General features: G+C 35.6%; 2 protein-coding genes and 1 long non-coding RNA gene across 14 annotated transcripts in view; 1 reads left to right on the forward strand and 2 right to left on the reverse strand.

Moving 5' to 3' along the window:
* LOC127942362 (proteinase-activated receptor 1-like) overlaps window positions 1-22,072 on the reverse strand; it is a 64,346-nt gene that overhangs the window by 23,943 nt on the left and 18,331 nt on the right. The window contains exons 1-2 of one of the 2 annotated variants that reach the window (XM_052538069.1): window positions 4,202-4,354; window positions 3,147-3,242 (exon numbers count right to left, since the gene is read on the reverse strand). In XM_052538069.1, the coding sequence (XP_052394029.1) occupies window positions 3,147-3,242; window positions 4,202-4,265 (160 nt within the window). In that variant the 5' untranslated portion in view covers window positions 4,266-4,354. Of the gene's footprint in view, window positions 1-3,146; window positions 3,243-4,201; window positions 4,355-22,072 lie in introns of those variants that run through there. The other variant, XM_052538068.1, reaches the window with a different exon arrangement.
* Window positions 1-22,072, reverse strand: part of LOC127942360 (proteinase-activated receptor 1-like) — a 56,579-nt gene that overhangs the window by 23,943 nt on the left and 10,564 nt on the right. For 5 of the 7 annotated variants that reach the window (XM_052538058.1, XM_052538053.1, XM_052538055.1 and 2 more), the window contains 2 exons: window positions 20,805-20,870; window positions 18,946-20,522 (listed from right to left, as the gene is read on the reverse strand). In XM_052538058.1, the coding sequence (XP_052394018.1) occupies window positions 19,432-20,522; window positions 20,805-20,870 (1,157 nt within the window). In that variant the 3' untranslated portion in view covers window positions 18,946-19,431. Of the gene's footprint in view, window positions 1-18,945; window positions 20,523-20,804; window positions 20,871-21,844; window positions 22,054-22,072 lie in introns of those variants that run through there. The other 2 variants (XM_052538056.1, XR_008149290.1) reach the window with 2 other exon arrangements.
* LOC127942363 (uncharacterized) lies at window positions 5,083-16,380 on the forward strand. 5 transcript variants are annotated; one of them, XR_008149292.1, is made up of 10 exons: window positions 5,083-5,348; window positions 5,647-5,677; window positions 5,769-5,911; window positions 6,011-6,363; window positions 6,463-6,513; window positions 6,770-6,941; window positions 7,085-7,210; window positions 10,180-10,390; window positions 12,607-12,687; window positions 13,954-16,380. It is a non-coding gene; the product is annotated as an uncharacterized LOC127942363 (long non-coding RNA). The 5 variants fall into 5 exon arrangements; XR_008149294.1 differs by lacking the exon at window positions 6,463-6,513 and having other exon boundaries at window positions 6,011-6,061; window positions 6,221-6,363; XR_008149291.1 differs by lacking the exon at window positions 6,463-6,513.

The following is a 22,072-nucleotide window of genomic DNA, read 5'->3' on the forward strand; positions in this document are numbered from 1 at the left end:
CTATAGGTCAAAAAAGAAGCCATATCTAAACATGATCCAGAAGTGCAGGCGTTTTCTCTGGGCCAAGGCTCATTTAAAATGTACTGTGGCAAAGTGCAAAACTGTTCTGTGGTCAGACGAATCAAAATTTGAAGTTCTTTTTGGAAAACTGGGACGCCATGTCATCCGGACTAAAGAGGACAAGGACAACCCAAGTTGTTATCAGCGCTCAGTTCAGAAGCCTGCATCTCTGATGGTATGGGGTTGCATGAGTGCGTGTGGCATGGACAGCTTACACATCTGGAAAGACACCATCAATGCTGAAAGGTATATCCAAGTTCTAGAACAACATATGCTCCCATCCAGACGTCGTCTCTTTCAGGGAAGACCTTGCATTTTCCAACATGACAATGCCAGATTACATACTGCATCATTTACAACATCATGGCTGCGTAGAAGAAGGATCCGGGTACTGAAATGGCCAGCCTGCAGTCCAGATCTTTTTTGTCGCATCATAAAGAGGAAGACCTAATTGAGCAACTAAAAGCCTGTATTAGACAAGAATGGGACAACATTCCTATTCCTAAACTTGACCAACTTGTCTTCAGTCCCCAGACGTTTGCACTGTTATAAAAAGAAGAGGGGATGACAAACAGTGGTAAACATGGCCTTGTCCCAACTTTTTTTAGATGTGTTGATGCCATGAAATTTAAAATCAACTTATTTTTCCCTTAAATTGATACCTTTTCTCAGCTTAAACTGAGAAATTGTATTCTGAAAAAATATATTTATATTTAGGCCTAATACTGTTTAACCTACATTCTGTTTAAATGGTTAATAAAAATGATTTGTGATAGAAAATGACACTGATAGAATAATTTCTGGTGAGTGCATGTTTAAAGTAAATTTAATTTCATTTTTCAGATTTCAAAATTAAATAAAAAAAGATGGGGATGAAACCCTGATTTAATGCTGATTCTTCACCAAAACGACAGTCTTCTTTAGGATATTCATTTATTTTATGTGAGAATTAAGAATAAAAAAGTCTGCTGGCAGAGTTTGGAAGAATACAAATCATTAAAGCACAAAGATCTGCATTTATCTTAAAGTAATTAGTTATTTTCCTACATAGCTGCTAAATATAATTTTTCACTTGCTGCCTTTCCAACCTAAGGAAAAAGTAATAGGAATAATTGTTGCCAATTCAGACGAGATCTGATAAAGCCATGGATTTACAATAGGCCTACTAAGTGTATAGTTATTTCAACCCTGATACTACATCAATAATTTGATAACTGAAGAACGGCACACAGCAGTAGATAAGCTGATGCTAGGTTAAGACATAACACAAGGAATAAATTAATTTGTTTTATTTGTACAGATTGCAATGTAACTGTAAAATAATGTAAACATTTAACTTCGTAGTTCTGTGCATACAGTATTTGTTTACATGTGCACTGTTTGTGTTTATTGCTACTAGAACTTACATTTCAGAGTACATCTGTGCAATAAAGGTGTTCTATTCTGTAAATTCAGTATAATGAAAGGGTATAATATATTTAACTGATACAGTAATTGTCAGGTAGAATACTATTACAAACATTATTACAGTATGTCAACCATTGCCTTTTGAATTACATTATTACCTTTAAAATTGTTATATTGCAAAGCTAAATATATATTACATGCAGTACATGCATCTTCAAGAAACATCTAAAAACACATCTCTTTCATCTTTGACCATCGAACTCTAGCACTGTCTATTCTAATTATATTTTAGCTAATTTGTATTTATTTATTCTAACTGCTAGTTTTTCATCCAACACTAGCTTTCTGTATTCTTTTTCAATTCTTTCTATTTGTTTTTTTTTTTTTTTTTTTTTTTTTTTGTATTGTGTGTGTGTATGTATTTATGGATGTGTGTTGTATATATATAGATAGATAGATAGATAGATAGATAGATAGATAGATAGATAGATAGATAGATAGATAGATAGATAGATAGATAGATTGTATTTAATAATTAATGATCTACTTAAAATGCAACAAGTGGTTAGCGTGATTTCAAAGTACAATTAGACCATCTCAGATTTTTATTATAGCGTGTTGTATTGTTATTGGACATTCTGTAACTATGCCTGTGATCGTTAAACAAAAACGTGTTCTTTATCCCCGCGATGAATACGCGGAAGTGAGCGCATATTGGTTACAGTATATCTACAGTATATAATGTTCCAGATATAATTGTTTGCGCTCTGTTTTAACACTGGGTTTTGTTATAGGCATAAAACATAAATATTTGACTGAAACTTGTCTATTAAAATCTGTTTGTATGAACTTTAACTTTGAAATATTTTAAATGTTGCCCCGCCTTTTACTTTTCAAACCTCCTATTTTCTAAGATATAATGCTGAGAAAACACGGAGGAACTTTGTGCTTCGCGAGCTACCCATTGTGTGTTGGGCGCTCAGCGACCTACTCCTTTGAAACTATTCACTGCGCATGCGCAAAGCAAGCAGGACGGCACCGTGGGAAATAGTTAGACCTACTACAACAAATAAAGAAAAATTGAGGCAACGTAAATTTGATCCATTATTTCGTTTTGGTTTCCTTGTTTATTGTATTTCCCGTTTCGAGCTGAAAGCTATGAAACAAAAGTCAGTTTTTCATATTTGGTTCATACAGAAAAACAGAAAAACAAAATATTGATTCGTTATTTCGTTTTTGGTTTGCCAGATTTAATGGAATATTTGAATGATCGGATGATACACGGACCAAGATACCCTGATTAGTTTGCATTTAAACTTTTAATCTGAGTATTTTTAAATTTTCAAAAAACAACAAAAAAAAAAGTATCAACCTCCTTAATAAACTGCTGATTTCCTGAAGGAATGGACAATATTACTATTTTGTATTTAAATAGCTTAAAAAAATCAAATTTATTTTGTATTTAAATACATTAATCTTAGTACATTTTAGTTTTTAGTATTTCTGTATACTTGATAAAGGTAATCAGAAGTCTGATTAAGTTTGGCAAAAAGTATTTGATGTATTTTGAAACTACAAAAATACTAAGATTAAATTTATTTATATACAAAATAGTATATTTTGAAATACTGCCCATCTCTTGTTACACTATACATTTTTTTTATTTTGTGATTATCTACCTGGTGACCCTGAACTGAGATCATCAGACATCTGCTTTGAAGACTCGCCGTCATCAGTTGGCTCATCAGTCTGTTCAAAGCTGCTTACAGAGCTCTCTGCAACCAAACATGTCAAAACACCATCAGTGAAAACACAAGCTACTAGACAATTTTCTACATTTGCAAAGAGGCCTTTACAATGTCAAGAGTAAACATTTCTGTTAGCAGCCCATCTCTTAGCTGTTGGATCACTTTTAATTTCAGGCAGATTCTTAAATGATTCTGAAGACAGAAACAAAAACTCATAAGACATGCAGAGTCAAAGCATTACTAAGACTTCACTGTTCACAGGAAATGACTAGATGTGATCTAAATGCAACGAAAGCTCTTTATGTAAAATATAATATGAATAAAGTGGCATAACAGCAACACTTTGATTTGTAGATATCAGTGCATTGTAAATAATTCATATGAAACTCTAGCATACATAACACATTCAAAAAGCATGCAGTACTTGTCAGTGGCGGGACATTTAAAGGGATAATTCACCCAAAAATAAAAAAATCTGAAGATATTTTTAAGAATATTGGTAATCTAAAAGCTACTGTTGGAACATCATGAGGGTGAGTAAAGTATGAAAGAAATTAATTTTTTTTGTAAACTATCCTTTAAGTGCAGTTTAACCTTGCTGAATTTAAATGTCAGTTTAAATGAGTTGTTTACACTTGTTGTTGTAGAAACACACCTATATTAACCTGTATACATAGAAATTTTTTTTTTTTTTTTTTTTTTTTTTTTGTATGGTGGCAATATGGTACTTGAAGTTAACATGGTAATTGGTGTACCATAAGAACACCATATGAAAATGAAGCCAATTAAAAAAAAATAGCATAGTAAATGAAAATGATACCATAGTATATGAAAATAAAGCCAATTTAAAGTATAAAATCAACACAAAACAAGCTTACACAGATAATATGATAAGGTCAAGGTTTCATCTGCACAGTTAAACACCGTCAAAAGACTGTAATTAAAAGGCAAACTTCTGTCATGCACAGCTGCACTCATGTACTTACCGTTAAAGGTGGCAGTATATGCATGCAGAATTACAAAGAAAAACAAAATAGTTTTGATCCCCATGAATACCGACCAGGGTTCACTTTCAAACTGTAGATGAGTCTCAGTACAGACAGTGCTTCTTCACTCTCTGAGTGCTCAGTCTCTTCTGTGAGGAGAGTCTTGGATTTAGATATGATGACATCACTGGACCCCCCACCCTCCACTGAGCCTATTGCTATTCATTGCTACAACCTACAGAGAGAATGAGAAATCCAGCTTTAATTGACAGACATCACAGCTCCAAATGAGAGATAAACAAATCATGGTTTATTTTGATATTTTCCCCAAAACTCCAAAATTATTTCATTATATTATGCCTTGATGTGCCTAAAAGCCTGCCTTCATACAGTATTAAATATTTTCAGTTTATTTGGCTGCCGGGACAACTTCTGTAATTTTTGCAGTTTATATCAGCAGTATATGTACATTCATTTGTAATCCATTTTTGTTGTTGTTCACAGGCTACCCACACACATCTTGATAAACCTTCTTCATCGTTTATGATCCATTGGTTGTTAACTAAATATTACACTATTCAGTGCACTTTTGCTGTAGGCCTATTTTGACTGTTTTCTAAAATATGATGTTGATGAAATGAGAACTCTCATGTTTTGTTTTATTTTATTTGTCACATTTATACAAATTGTAAGTACAGTAGATTATAAAAAGGGGAAGTTACACTCATCAGCATTGCAACATAATGAGTGTTTACATATTGCAAAAGAAAGCATGACTATACAAACTTTACAAACACCTTCATTTTTTAGATACAAACTAAAGGCATTTTAATAAAAATACAATTTTTTCAAATTTCAAAGACACAATATGATTGTACCCAGTCAGCACATGTACGTCTGGCCGACGTCGGCCCAATATCGAAACGTCGGCCTCTATACCTAAAACATCTATAAAACATCGGCCTGGCGGAGGCCGATATAATTTGGTCAGTGCTCTGCTCTCCAGCTCATCAATCGTCGGCCCTGAGTTGGTTCACGACTGCGGGCCGATGCCGCGCTTATCTGTGTGCGCGTGCCCAGTATTCGTCTCTTTTAGCCACCCAGAGAGAGAGAAGAGGATAATCCCAGCGACAACTGAGACTTTCAGGTAACGTTACGATTTCACTTCAGCTTAATTAGACAAAAAAATACTACTTTGTTAATTCTGTGACACTGAAAAAGTACTAGTAAGGCACACGGTGTGTTTTATACAGTCTATGGGCAGCTGAAGAGTCTGGCTCATTTTCAAATAATGTTACTATTAACTTTTTGAGTCAACGGTCACGGTAACATTAATGTTAACGCCTTAATGCGTTTTCAGAAGTTTCTCGGAGGGAAAATGTAAAAGCGGGTTATTAAAGAGAAGTCCTGACTGCTTTTTCACCGTGTTTTTCACTCTTTTACAGGCTTCCAGAAATAATCCGGTGAAATAATATGGTGAGCTATTGTTGCTTCTGAACTACAAAATGATTTTTAAATTTATTATTGAATGAGACTGTACATTATAAATGTAATGCTTTAACTCTAGATGTTTCTTTGTGTAAATGCTGTGTGTGCGTTGAGTCCTGCGAGAGCGGGGAGCAGAGTTGCCATGGAAACGGGGCATCAACACAAAAACCGTTACTGGCAAGCAGTAATCTCCGTCTCTTGCTGTAGTTTACACTGTTTTGGGTAAGTTTAGTCGCTAAGATCACACAAATATTATATACAAATGTTCCTGACACGTTTCTTGCTTGTTATTGACATGTTTCAATTAAATGTATTTTATAGAAACGGTTTAGTGTCTTCGGAAAAGTCCGTTATCACTTTAGCAGTTTTCAGGTAACGTTAGGCTAACGTTAACTATATAGATTGAGCTCTTGTTGATGAAACTCTGGGCTTTTAATCTAATCTTCGATTTGATTAAAACAAAAGGATTTTTAAATTAATTATTGAATGATTATTGAACGAGACTGTACATTATAAATGCTTTAACTCTAGATGTTTGTTTGTGTAAATGCTGTGTGCGCGTTGAGTCCTGCGAGAGCGGGGAGCAGAGTTGCCATGGAAACGGGGCATCAACACAAAAACCGTTACTGGCAAGCAGTAATCTCCGTCTCTTGCTGCAGTTTACACTGTTTTGGGTAAGTTTAGTCCCTAAAATCACACAAATATTACATATAAATGTTCCTGACACGTTTCTTGCTTGTTATTGACATGTTTCAATTAAATTTATTTTATAGAAACGGTTTAGTTTCTTCGGAAAAGTCCGTTAGCATTTTAGCGGTTTTCAGGTAGGCTAACTATATAGATTGAGCTCTTGTTGATGAAACTCTGGGCTTTTAATCAAATCTTCGTGTGTGTATGAGATATTTTGATGCCACTTTGAATGTTTTGCTGGTGATTTGTCAGTATGTTATTGGAAAAGGCTTATTTACTGAATCGATGACGTCACTTACAGTGAGAGTGTAATCGGCTGAAATCAAGTTCACATGAGTTTTGATATTTCATGATAAACAGATATTAATACAAATTGTTCTGTGATTTCAGGAGGACAGAAATAAACTCTACAGAACAGAAGTGAAGCTCCAAGATTTCAACATTTCTGAAGGGAGATTCTGACTTAGAAATACAGGTGACCTGAAGAAGCTCATGAAAAAACATGAATATGCCTTTTTCAGAATACATTTCACCAATTTTAAGAAGTCCCTGACATCATAACGTAAGTCACACTCAACCTAAAACTAAAAATATAGATTGTGTTATTTTAAGATTATATTTTTAGTAGTAGAATATGTATATTACATGTTATTATAATTGTTATATATTATTCTGTCTTTTATCTCCATTTCACCTCTACTCTAGCTTGTTTCCTTCTAATGAACCTGGAACTGTAGAGTAAATATTGTTGACTCTGTGTCAGATTGCTTGTTTTGTTCCTGGATTCTTCAGTGATGACGATCAGAGTCTGAGTGAACCTGCTGTCAGACAGTGAGTACCGTGAGGTTTCAGTCAGGGCCTTCAGTAAACAACTGTTAGATACCTGTACACATCTTACACATCTCTGTTACAGCCAGTGTTGGGTGTAACGCGTTACAAAGTAACGCGTTACTGTAATAATATTACTTTTTTCAGTAACTAGTAGTGTAAGGCATTACTCGTCTGAAAATGGTAATTTTATTACAGTTTTCCCAAGCTAGTTACTTGCGTTACATTTGCCAGTAGCACCTTCATCACACACACAAGGCACACAACACAGAGAACAGAAGGGAAGGGAAGGAGGGCGTGAATGGAACAGTGATTGGTCTGGGTTTGGCACGAGGTATCATTTACCATCACTGATTGGTCGACAGCCGGCAGCAGAGCGGCACGCTCAGACAGATGGGGAAAAATGGAAGCGTCAACAATGGCTAGCTCTTTTTCAGAGGAAGGTTCCCAGCAACAGAAAGCTAGTTTCGACGGGTGGAGATTCAGTAATTATTTTGTAGGAGTGCTCCGATCACGATCGGCCGATCGTTAATGCGCATCTCAGTAAAGCCGGTTCTCTAATCAGCGGTTTATTCCATCAGGTGCGTGAACCATATGTTCATAAAACCGTGCCAATAAACGCTGAAAATGAACTGGATTTGCGCATCTTCTCAGTTAATAACGGCTCTGTGTAGTAACAGCTGCTCTATGTGAAATCACGCACCTGATGGAATTAACCGCTGATTAGAGAACAGGTGTACTGACGAGCAGTAATATAAGTGAGTTGTGTAAACAGTGATTTATGTGACTTCAATTATTTCTTATTAAACTGAAATCGAAAAGTAAAAAGTATTTTTTTGGAAAAACCAAATCCTAGTGTTAGTCTTCATATGCTGATGAATAGTGTTAACACGGATATAGAAAAATAAGGAGTGCAAGAGATTGATTCCTAATGTCAGTTTATTTTTAATTAATACTATAGTAGTTCGGTTCCCTTTACATCTTTAACTACCCGTTAATTTATCAATTGAATGGGTGACCTATCCTCATTAATAGAGCAAACATTTGTCCCCCCTGAGAGAATTGGCAGGAGCCGCCACTGATAAAGACCCTAAAGAACACTCCTCCTTTGTATGTTCTCCCTCCATCTGATGCATCTCAGGCAATCATAGAGTAATTAAGAAAAAAAGATGTAACTAGTAATATAACTAGTAATATAACTAGTTACTTTCTCCAGGGAGTAATAAAGTAAAGTAAGGCATTACTATTTTTGAGAGTAATATGTAATATGTAATATATTACTTTTTTGAGTAACTAGCCCCAACACTGGTTACAGCTAACTCAGCCATATGTGTAAAGGTGTGGTCACACTAGCCTTTGAACGTGCAAAATTATTTCGGACGCCGCTGCGAATATGGGCGGGAGCAAGATATAACGGTTTCCCCTTATCACAACATGGGTTAATCTGTGCTTTTACTGTGTCTTTGGCGATGGCGTCGAAAGCGTCTTATTATATTGCACTCTGTCTCTCTCTCTCTCTCTCTCTATAAATATACACACTAAACAATAAAAAAATATAGAACGTGTCCTCATTCAAATGTGCCATCTGTTTCCATTGACACTGCGAACCATACAGATTCTTTTTTAATTATCTTTTAAATATGTATTATATAAAATAGGATGCTGCGCTACGGCTAAAATTAGCACTTCATTTTTTAATTTCTGTACAGAGAGGTCACGCAGTGACGTATCATTCATCTACTGGTCCCACGACTTCACGTGATGCGAATTCGCAGGTCAAAGTTCACCAAACTTGAACTTTCGAATGCAGCGAAATGCGAAAATTTTCGCATGAGCCTGCGTTTCCGGTCTGACGCATTCGCATGCGTATGAATGGAAGTCAGTGGAACGAAAAGTGCAGTGTGACCGCCCCTTAATGCACATATTATGCCCCACACAGGCTCTCAACAACAATGACGGGGCTGATCAACAACTTCAGCAGTAGGCTAGATTAGTGTGGGTTAAAGGGATAGTTCACCCCAAAATGAAAATTTGCTGTTAATTTACTTTCCCTCAGGTCTTCCCAGGTGTGGGTGACTTTTTGGTAACAATTTATAATAAAGTTCAGTTGTAAGTCACTTTTAAGTGAGTAGTTAATGATGAACTAATCATTTACAAAACATTCATAAGCGCCTAATAAGTGATATACTAATAATTTGTCTTTTTGTAAATTCATTTTAAAAGTCATTTACAAGTAATAAGATTATGATTAACTAATTATTTACAAAACATGATTTAAAAAAAAAAAAAAATCACGAAAAAAATCAAACAGATCCTTAATTTTTAATAGTTACTAGTTAATATATTATGAATCACTTATAAATCATTGAAATATCAACATTGTACTATTATCTCAATAAACATTATAAATCATTTACAAAGCTTTCTGCACCCCCCAATCTAAGGTGTAAACTACTCATCAGTTGTAAATGTTTTACAACACACACACACACACATATATATATACACACACACACACACAAAATCAACCAACCTGTAACCGGAAAGTTTACATTTACAACTGATGAGTAGTTTACACTTTAGATTGTGGGTGCAGAAAGCTTTGGAAGTTATTTATAACTTAATCTACAGAACATAGATAAAAATATTAACATCACTTATTAATCATCTATGAACACATAGTCATGTTTTGTAAATGATTAGTTTACCATTAGCTAATTACTTTTATTACATGGCTCTGTGGGTACTTGATTCTGATTGGTCAGTTGCGACATTCCGATGCATGTTATCCCTGGATAAAAACCTGTAAAATGTAATAACACAGGCTCATCCGGGTAACAGTAGTTGGTGCTGTACTCTTGCTTTAACTATTTTTTTTTATTGGTGGAAGCTGTGCATTTGTTTAGCTAATAAATTATAAAAACTGTGTACAACAGTTGTGTACAATTGTTTAATTATGTCATCCTGGTTAGGGTTGGCCTGATTGACGATGCCATCGTCCATCGCCGATGGCTGATAGACATCACGATGCTGCGCCGGAAACAGCATCATCAGCTCCAGTATCTCGCCCGTGCATCTGTTGTCATGCGACAGAGAAGTCACGTTCTATAGACAGTTTCTATAGACAGTTGTGAACGTGCTGACAGCTGGTTGCCCAGGCTATGGATTAAAGGTAATACTGTTGTAAGTAGTGTTCATTTTCTCCTAAATACCGATCATTTCGCTTCATTAGACCTCAATGTATCACCAGTAGCCACCGGTATTGATTTGGTCTTTTTTTTTTTCTGGACATCCACACAGCACCACAGTATTATCAACTAGAGATCAACCGATAGTGGATTTTTCCAATACTGATAGCTAGTTTGGACCACACTGGCCGATACCGATTTATAAACCAATAGTTTTTAAAATGAATACTGAACAAAATGGATACTGAATGAGAGCAGCGGTCTGCGGTCACGCTGCGGGTTCCCGGGTTTGTGTCCGTTTTCGAACCATTCCATGTATTTCAACTGTAGAAAAGGTTGTTCCGAGCCGAAACTGACTTCTTTCATATTTGTCGACCAATATACAGAAAACTACATCAGTATATCATCATAAACACAAACTTTTTTGTCTTACATGAATGTAAACAGATGAGAAAGAAAACACACACGTACAGTATTTTTGTTTAAAGAGACAACAGCCTAATAAACGCGCTGTTTGTCATTAATGTTAATCAAAGAACAAAAGAAACAAAAGAAAATCATTCACTGATCTCGACTGAATATATTTAATAACTTTAATTGATTATTCTTTATTTTATTTATAAAAAGAAAACTATGCAGTGTTTTTAAACTTTTAATTACAGTTTCTGTACCTGAAATTTTGTTTAGTTGTATTTAGGATATTGCTAATTGATTTGTTTGTTCATGTCTTACTACTGACTGGTTACTTGTCTTTAACACTTTAATATTTTTATTAATTAATTGTTTTTGCTATGGTATTTTTTTTTTTTTAAGCACAGGCAAAATTCCTCTTGCAGTGTTTTGTAAGCTGATGATTTTTGCTCATGTTATTCAGCTGCAACAGAATGCTTTGTAAAAAGACAGAAACATGTTTGACATCTAAATGTTTGACTCAATTTTTTTATATTGGATTTTTTATCTTATTGGAATCGAAACTAGGAATCGATAAGCAGAATCGATAAAATCGATAAAATTGGAATCAATAAAATTCAAACGATACCCAACCCTACACACCGGACGCGTCACATTTTATTTGCTGCTATTTTTTTTAGAAGTGACAGTTATCACACACACCGGATGCGACACATTCAATTCAAGCAGCTGTCTAAAACTGTTTATTTAATCACCAAACGGACATAAGTTTGCTTCAGGAATGAACTATGTGGCACATGTGTTTAAAGTTCAGTGTTAAAAAAAAAAAAGAGCAAACGGAAAGAAAACGCGCAATCTGTATTACAGCTTTCTATATGAAGCATACAGACTGTATTAGAGCCACAGAAAGACCAACGTTTTTGCTGTAAAATGCACAATACATAATTCATAGCCTAAGGTGAAGTCATTATGTAAATTTACAATGATTTGAGATTAATATAATGTTATTTAATAGAAAACTATGTGAACGGCTGCATTTAAACTCGCGTATGAAGTTTCCCACTCTGTGCAGCGCACAGTGTCACATGGCAAAACAAACGCAACACGGAAAAATATCTCCATGGATTTTGCAGATAACCGATAGTTCTACAAATCAACTATTGGTGCCGATTAACCAGCAAAACCAATTAATCGGTCGACCTCTGTTATAACAATGTGCATGATACAATACTCATCAAATAATAAAGAACTCTTTTCATGTCCCTTGACTCAGATTAAAAAGTAATCACGGCCAACAAAATAACTTGTGCTTGGTGTAAAAATGTTGCTGGCCTTCAGTTTAGGTGTAGGTCTTCCTTTCTCAGTTGTAGGTCTTCATTTCTCAGTTATTCTCTTTTTTTCTGCAAAATAGCACCTTAAAAAAGCATTTTAGTAGATTGGCAACCAGGTCTGTAGGCTGTATTTTCTTTTCATTGAATTTCACTTTCGTACTTTGGAAATCCCTGACTAAAAGGGCAGTCTAAGTCACGTCTCTAGACCCAGAGGGTGTGCTGTCATTGAATGTCAAAATTTGATTGGCTGATGATTCTGTCACTAATGTTCGTAACAAATCAGATGTGACTTCTTTCATCAAAAGGGTAGCACAATCTGTAGTGCTGGCCATAGACTTTTTTAATGTAGGATATTCCAGGTCAACCTCAACTAAACTAATCACAAGCAATGTGTGAACATTACACAAATGTAAATGATAACTAAATAGTCTTTAAAAGCTTTTTTCACACAATTTTGTTTTTTTTATAGGGCCAGCAGAGCCCTGCTCACCCTGACGGCCCACTGCTGCTGTCAGACAACATCTCCAAGATGCTATAAACTGCAGGACCAGTAAGTACAATCTTGAACATACACAACTGTATCATAAGTTTGGGAAGGTATGGTTTTTTGTGTTTTTGAAAGTCTTTTATGGCAACCACAGTTTAATTTATGAAATGAATACAGTTCACTACAATTTAAAATAATAGTTTTCTATTTGAATATATTTAGAGAAGTAATTTATTCCTGTGATGGTAAAGCTGGATTTTCAGCATCATTACTCCTGTCTTCAGTGTCACATGATCTTCAGAAATCATTCTTATATTCTGATTTGCTTCTGAAGAAACATTTCTGACTATTATCAGTGTTGAAAACCGCTGTGTTCCTTCATTTTTTCAGGATTCTTTGATGAATAAAGTTTTAAAACAGTACAGTGTTTGAAACAGAAATGTCTGTTTTAACTTTTGATAAATGATAAGACCGTGATAATAATTAAAAATGTTTATTGAGCAGCAAATCAGAATGATTTCTGAAGGATCATGTGACACTGTAGACTGGAGTAATAAAAATTAGCTTAGATCACTGAAATAAATTACATTTCACAATATATTCATGTAGAAAACTGTTGTTAAATTGTAATATTTCACAATATTACAGTTTTTTTACTTGCTTTTGATCAAATAAAGGCAGCCTTGGTGAGCAGAAGAGATTTTTCTCAAAGAAGTAAAAAAAAATCGTACTGACCCCAAACTTTTAACGGTAGTATAAATTACAAATATAATGTTCCACCTTCCACCACTGAAATGTATATTCCATTCTAAAGAGATGCCTGTTCCACAAATATTACATTTACAGGGATCACATGAAACACTTCATCAATAAACTGATTTTTGAGAGCATTAGTGGCAGTGTGTCGATTTTTGTTTATTGATTGGTTAATTGGAAGTGGATGTGCGTTTATTAAACCTACTTGTGATTAAATCAGATATGTACATAGCAAAATAAGCTCAGATTGAGGCAGCAGCATCTATGGTGCATGGCCTGTAGTGAGGTCACTAAATTCTAACACCAATAATTTATCAAAGTCCACTAAAGGAAGTAAAACCTATTGGTATTTTACTTTGAAAATAGCCTTCCAAATAATATTTGGGGCTCGGACACACTTTTTTTTTGTTGTTTAAATTAAATTAAAATACATAGTTTAGAATTCACACAACACATCTAATAACCATGCACTCCAGTTATATGTGATTAAATAAATAATATTTTGTCTGAAATAATATGAACAGCAGCAGCTATTCTAAACTTTCTCCTTTTTATTTCCTGTCTCTATCTCAGGATGGCCACCGCAAGGTTTCTAGAGATTACAGCAGCTCCAGACTGAATCCAAACTCACTCGTGAAGACTTCAGATGAGACCAACGCTCACAAAGACTACAGACGACAACTGTACATGAACACACAAAACAAATATTATCCTTATTTTGCCTATAAGGGTAAATTTGATGATTTTCAAACTGCTTTATTGTAACGTCTCTTATATCTGTAAATGAACAATATTTACTCTCTGAGTTATGTGGACCTACATGTCCCCTTTTATTTGTAAGCATCACTTTAAAAATGTTGAAAGATAATGTTAATGTTAACTGAATACAAAACTAGAGACTTGTTTAGTAAGATTTTATCAGAAAATATTTTTGAACTTTTATCATGCAATTTAAAACATTTTAATTGCTTAATTAGTATTGTTTGCCTGGTTTTATTTTGTGTTTATGTAACTCTTTTTAAAAAGTTCTTGGCATAAAGTTAGCATGCGATGCTGACAGCACTGAACACATGACTTTTTATTATGAACTAGATGGTCTTCTCAGTGAGTCTCAGTCATCTCTGGCTTTTTAAACTGTAACCTTGAAACATGCATTTCTGTAAACCTACTTTGAAATAAGTATTGTCAAAAGGTGCTATACTCATACAACATTTAACCAGAGATGTATAGTAACGAAGTAGAACTACTTCACTACTGTACTTAAGTACTAAAAGGCGGTATCTGTACTTTACTAGAGTATTATTTTTTTCTCCTACTTCCACTTTTACTTCGGTACATATTTTCGCTGAGTTTAATACTTTTACTCCGATATTTTTTTTATGTGCTGCATCGTTACTCGTTACAATTATAATAATGTTACGAATCATTCCATTACAAACCACTGCCAGAACTGTAGATGGCAGGTTTGATGAAGCTGCCACATCATTGAGCGAATCAAGCGAGACTGCGCGTGCTGACTGAACTGCTGTGAAGAGAGAGATGAACACCGAGCCGAGCCAGATAATTTCTCGTTCACGAGTCAAGAACCGGTTGCATCGGTTCTCGGGTGACCAGTAACGTTAGTTCTTTCTGACAGTTCGATTCAATAAACCAGTTGAAGAAAACAGTTCACCGATTCTTTTGCGCTCGATGCAATGGCGTCATTGGCGTTGTCTGCACATGGGCTCATAACATTAACACAGAATCAGTTCAGAATCAATCACCAAAAGAATCAGTTCGGTTCCAGACGCTCTGTGTGTCGGTTTGCTTCACGCTAAATCACACATGCGCAGTATCATCAGCTCCTCGGTTCACGAATCGGACGCGTCTGACAGAAACGGTTCTTGACTCGTGAACGAGTCATTATCTGGCTCGGCTCGGTGTTCATCTTCAGTTCTCTCTTCACATCAGTTCAGTCAGTCTACTGTTTGAGTCAATGAATTACTCCGGGATATTGGTTTGTTTTAACTCAGAGGGAGTGTCAGACACATTAAACAAGTTAACAGCTTAATTCATCTGTGGATTAATGCGTATTGGAAACGCGAACCGTTTAAAACGATTCAGTTCGATTTGGTGAACTGTTTCAAAAAGATCCGGTTACATCGAATGATTCGTTCGCGAACCAGATATCACAAACTGCTTTGTTTTTAACTGTCTTACAACAGACACGGAAGAGAAGACAATGCTGAATAAAGTCATAGTTTTTGCTATTTTTGGACCAAAATGTATTTTCCATGCTTCAAAAAATTCTAAATTACCCTTCTGATGTCTTATGGGTTTGAAACAACATGAGGGTAAGTTATTAATGACATCATTTTGCAAATTGGGCTAACTAACCCTAGTAACAGTTTTTTGTTTACAAGAAGTTACAGTCAAAGGATTTGTGATTGTCCTTTAGGTTAATCATTTGAAATAGTAAAAACAAAATGTTCAAACTTTTGACTTCTTTCTTTAATAGCTACATAACACAATACTTCTACTTTTACTTTCAGTACTTGAGTAGTAAATTTTAAAATAGACTACTTGCAATACTTAAGTACAAAAAATGTTGAATACTTTAGTACTTCTACTTAAGTGTGGTGCTTAAAGAGCACTTCTACTTCTACTCAAGTCACTTTTTTGATAGAGCACTTGTACTTTTACTCAAGTATGGTTCTCTAGTACTTTATACATCTCTGCATTTAACCATGCAAGTACTGTAGTAATGGTTATTTTTGTTTTTAATATGGGTTTACTGCAAAAGCTGTAGTAAAATCATGGTGATTGTAGTAAAACTATGGTTGATTTTGTTTTTCTATGGTTTTACTGCAAAAGCTGTAGTAAAATCATGGTTAATGTTCAAAAGACTACAAATAATCCCGAATTATCCACTTTTGATCAAAGCATCTGGTAAATGTTATTGTATTTGTACATGTAATATGAAATAAATGAAAATATTAATAAAGTTGCGTCTGTTCTTGAGAGTGGTGTGTATTGTTTTATTATAAACCAGCGGCGGTAGCCGCGGGTGGTCCGTAAAGATGAGCAAAACGCCGGTGAACCGCGTCCACGCAGAGCGGCCGGGATGTATCGTACCAGCATCGGCCGGAGAGCATATCCGATCAGAGGCCGACGTCGCCGAGACATCTTGCCTATTAGCAAACGCTCCCTGAGCGATATCGTCCCGATGGAATTTTGTAGGTCGGCTCGACATCGGCACAACGTATGTGTGCTGTCTGGGTATATATGCTATAGGATATATTATTGTACACAGACAAATATTACAAATATTCATATCAAGCAGTCATTTAAAACTGGCACTTGAAGACACTGAACATCAATTATCTGACATTTTTTAATTAATCTTTAGAACAAAACAATAACCATCATATCCCAGCTTAAAGTGTTCAGCTCAGGTTAGAGGTTTTTTTTTTTGACTAGTTGTGTTTGTTGGTATAGTTGTGCTTTTTGTCTTTCTCCAGCAAATCAGAGAGCTTTCCCCTCCTCGCTGCTGCCTCTGGTGGCTAAACAAACACATTGGTACAGCAAGATGCCATTGGTTGGTGGTGCAAAGGACATTACAATCCCATCAGCACAACTATAGCTGTAATCACAGCTCTCCTTCGCTTGTTTGTGGATGATGTTGCCAAACAATCAGACTTTACACATAGCACATATATGATGGTGGAGTAGCTCGCTCAAGGTGAAGCCCAGTGGCAAGAAGAAGTGCAGGCAAGAGAGGATGAGAACAAGTACACACACAGACGTGTGTGATACAGTGTTCATTTAAAAAAAAAAAAAAATGTGATTTAGTTTTAGTCATAGGCTTTTGACAAAAATGCCATATAGTTTAAGTCATATATTAGTCATAAATCTACAGTAAATTTAGTCGGCTAAAATCTAATGGGTTACAATGCAATTATTAAGCATTTCTCTACGATTGATAAATTCATTATATAGGTTTAGTGATTTATCATAATAGACCGTTTTAACTGTGGTGACACACAACATGCCTTTATGTTAAAATGAAATAAAACCACTTCTCATAAAGATCAAGAAGATGTTCTTCCAGATGAATGAAACACCAATGGTTATACAGGCTAATTATGCACACTTTATAGCAACTTGTTTATCATATTCTTCATTCTTTCAAGCAGACATATTCATTTATATAAATACATTTAGATTAATCTTTAGGGCTACTAAATTTCTTCAGTCAAGAGCAGCGTGTGATTTTCTTTCTTTCTTTTGTTGCTTGATTAACATAAATTATTATTATTTTTTTTCCCCTCCACGAAGAAATCTTTACATGGACTACTATTTCACTAGTTTATTAAAAAAATAAATCAAGACCTCATTTCTTTGAAAATCATTTGACCTTCCCTCATTTTACATATCAATGCTTTTCCAGTTCTCAGCAACATTACTGAGGAATGACTACAATCAATGTAAACTACAATCACAGAGTACAGATATTTACGTATATAAGTCTTAACAGTATTATAGCTAAAACAACCTGCTGAGGTCTGAGTCAAAGATCGTGTGAAATAAAAATTAAGTGACTTTAAAAAATAAGGAAGTTAAACCATATCTAAGTTTTGCAAAATACATTTATGGCTAGGCAACTGTTACATGTTCCTTCTGCTTTTGATCAGACAAACTCAACAAGTACAGTAGTAGCATTTTAACAATTCATGCAAGATATCATTTCATTATAAAACATCAAAAATGCAAGTTATGGAAAACAAAAAGCCTGATTTTAGTAGCATCTGTGGATTTGGTCTGTGTGTTACATGATGAGGTTGTTTTTTTCCTCCTAAACACAGAGCTGATCTTCTGTCTGCTCTGAGACAAGCCGTAGTAGTACAGCAGAGGGTCCAGAAAAACACTTGTGCTCCCCAAACACAAAGCCAACAGGTAAGCAGAATATGATGAATCCTCATCCTCACTGTTGTTTCCAGTTGCTAAAATATAACAGTGGTACCACAGGATGCAATTGGATGGAGCAAAGCACAATCCAAACTCAGTCAGCACGGCGATAGCCATAATCACAGCTCTCCTTCGGCTGCCTGAAGATGAGGGTGATATAGCTAAGAGATCAGACTTTACACGGAGCACATATATGATGATGGAGTAGCTCACTAAGGTGATGATTAGTGGCACAAAGAAGTAGACGCAGGTTAGGGTGAAGAACAGGTACACATACAGCTTGTAATGGATCTGCACATCATGACAGGTGATGCCCACATCCTTGATCTTGAATGTTTGTCTTATTGAGAGAAGTGTTACTGTACCAGCGATCGCCAGCAGCCAGACCAGCACACATACATGGGTTGCATGCAATGCCATATTTGCTAAAAATGCTTAAGAATGTTTGTACTTTGTGTTTATCAGCAGCTTAGAACAATCAGATTTTATCCAAATATGAACAAAACATAACAGGATTCATTTATTATAGCTTCTTAGCATCTGGTCAAGAAATAGGCCTATAAACAGGCAATTGTACCACTTTAATGAAAAAAAAAAAAAACACCAGGTTGACATGCATTTAATACGTGTTTATACTTTATTTATTTTTTTTTTTTCTCTATGCCAGATATATATATATTTTTTCCCTCCACAAAGAAATCTTTACATGGACTACTATTTCACTTCTAGTTTGTGGAAAAAAGACTTCATTTTACATATCAACGCTTTTCGATTACGCAGCAACATTGCTGAATAATGACAGTGTAAACTATCACAGAGTACACATATTTACAAACAGACGTCTTAACAGTATAATAGCCAAAGCAACCCCCTGAAGTTTATAAATCAAAGACAGTGTGAAAAAATTACATGTGACATTAAAAAGTAGGGGAAGTACAACCTTAAGTTTTGCAAAAGACATCTATGATTAGGCAACAGTTACACATCCCTTCTGCTTTTGAACAGACAAACGCAACAAGTATTAGCATTTTAACAATTGATGCAAAATATATATCATATAATATATTCAAAATGCAATTTATGGAAACCACATACTGTACTTGTTCAGTTTTTTTCACACTTTACCAAAAGCCTGTCTTTAGTGACATCTGTGGATTTTGTCTGTGTGTTACATGGTGAGGTTGTTTTTTCCCTCCTAAACACAGAGCTGATCTTCTGTCTGCTCTGAGACGAGCCGTAGTAGTACAGCAGAGGGTCCAGAAAAACACTTGTGCTCCCCAAACACACAGCCAACAGGTAAGCCACATACGATGAATCTCCCTGGCCCCTGTTGTTTCCAGTAGCTAAAACATAACAGTGGTACCACAGGAAACCATTGGTTGGAGCAAAGCACAACACAAACTCAGTCAGCACAGCGATAGCCATAATCACAGCTCTCCTTCGGCTGCCTGAAGATGAGGATGATGTAGTTAAGAGATCAGACTTTACACGAAGCGCATATATGATGGTGGAGTAGCTCACTAAGGTGATGATTAGTGGCACAAAGTAGTAAAGGCAGGAGAGGATGAAGAACATGTACACATAATACATTACTGTAGTGTAATTTTTGCTTAGCACATCATGGCACGTGATCCCCACATTTTCAGTCTTAACTGTTTGTCTCACTAAGAGAAGTGGCACTGTACCAGCGATCGCCAGCAGCCAGACCAGCACACATATGTATGTGGCTTTCCTTGTGCTCCTCCAGGTCAGAGAGGGGATGGGAAACACCACGGCCAGCAGCCTGTCCACACTCATGCACATCATCAGCAGTATGGAGCAGTACATGTAGCAGTAGTAAGCTGCACTGATCACACGACACACCGCCTCACCGAACACCCAATCTGAAGCGTTCAGCTGGTAGTGGATCTTCAGAGGCAGCAGCAGGGTGAAGAGCAGGTCCACACACGCCAGGTGAGACATGTAGATCACAGCTGGTTTCTTCTCTCGAATCTTACAGGTGAACGTCACCAAGGCCAAAGCATTCAGGGGCAAACTAATGAGGATGATGATGATGTAGAATGAGGGCATGATGCGTGTGACCACTGGGCCTTTGAGGAAATCAACAGCCTCTTCTGAGATGGACAATATGTCATTACTGGTCTTATTCATAGTGCCTGGAAACCCACCTGGACCAGGGAAATTGTTGTCATTACCTGTAACCAGCACAAAACAGCACAAGGAAAGTTATCATACTAATACCAGACAATAACGAAATCAATTTTAACACATGAACAGCTACACTGAATGACTCAAGGAATGGTGTGGTTTGATAATTAAGCCACTGCGCCCAGAATTTTATGAGGAGGCGATTTTGTATGCATTTGAATCATATAAAAACATAGCATTATTAAAAAAAAAAAGTTAAGTGTGCACCCCTAAACATAACTGTCAGTGGTTATAGTTATGAATTGCTATAAGATTGTGTTGCATATTACTCTGTGTTAATGAAGAGTCCAGATTAACGATGTTTTTGTTGCAAGATGGTGGAACACAGCCAGAATCTGTAATCAACACAAAAGACCATTAGTGAAAGCTGACATATAACCATCAGACAATAAATATGAGGACACATTTGCTAAAAGGCTTTGATGGAGTTTATGTAATATTAAAGTAATTGAAATTCAAGCTTCAGGATATTTATAGTGCATCAATACACTTGATGCTTATGAGGGATGGTAAATAAAATATGACACACCAATTGGCAATGTTAAATGAAACCTTCACCACTAATAGAAACCATGAATAATCAAATTTCTATCTCACATCTTTATTATATACAGCGCAGTGTTTTCAACTGAAACTAACATTAAACTATTAAAAAATATTTTTTGTTACTGAAATGAAACTGGAATGAATTAAAATCTAAATATAAGATATAAACTTAGAAATTTGACTGAAATTTAAGTTGAACTGGGAAAATAAATGAATAAACTGAAAAAAACCTAAAGATAAATATAGATATAATAAATAAAAAAAACCACAGATCACAGTTGGTTTCTTCTCTACACTCCTTAAAGTGAACTTCAACTCCAAAGCATTCAGGGGGAAACTAATGAGATGAAGGTGTAGAACGAGGGCATAATGCGTCTGACCATCAAGCATTCAAGGAAATCAATAGCCTCATCTGAGATAGCAAATGTGTTCAAGACATGTGATTTCATTGTCTTTTTTTATATTCAGATGATAATTGCAGGCAGGCTTGAAAAAAACTTGCATTTGTCAATACTGATCTATGGAAGTAGAGCTACATGTACACTAACTAAACCTGTAACAAGAACACCAACAGTGAAAGTTCTTGTGAGGCACATCATATACAAACTTTTATAAATACTTTAAATGAAATTAACAATGGTCATTGAACTGCAAAGTGGCAAGAAGATAGAGAACACAAATAGTGTAGTTTGTTGAAGTGGTAACCCACAAACGCAATCCTAATAGCAGACAAAGGTCAAATATGCAAACCAAAAACAATTACAGAATAAGGTGCTGGAGCAAACGTAGTCATCCAGAAAACAGTAACACAACAAGACCAGGAACCAAGACACAGGAGAACAAGGCACAGAATTGCAGATACACATACATAGCAAGGTCTGCAAGTGAGAACCAGGCTTTTATAGGCGGAGCTAACCATACTAATGAGACACAGGTGTAACCAATGATTGCTGATGAGACCATCAGAGGATTGTAGAGAACAAAGTCCTGG

The sequence above is a fragment of the Carassius gibelio genome, chromosome A21 (genome assembly GCF_023724105.1).
Source record: "Carassius gibelio isolate Cgi1373 ecotype wild population from Czech Republic chromosome A21, carGib1.2-hapl.c, whole genome shotgun sequence".
Classification (NCBI taxonomy): domain Eukaryota; kingdom Metazoa; phylum Chordata; class Actinopteri; order Cypriniformes; family Cyprinidae; genus Carassius; species Carassius gibelio.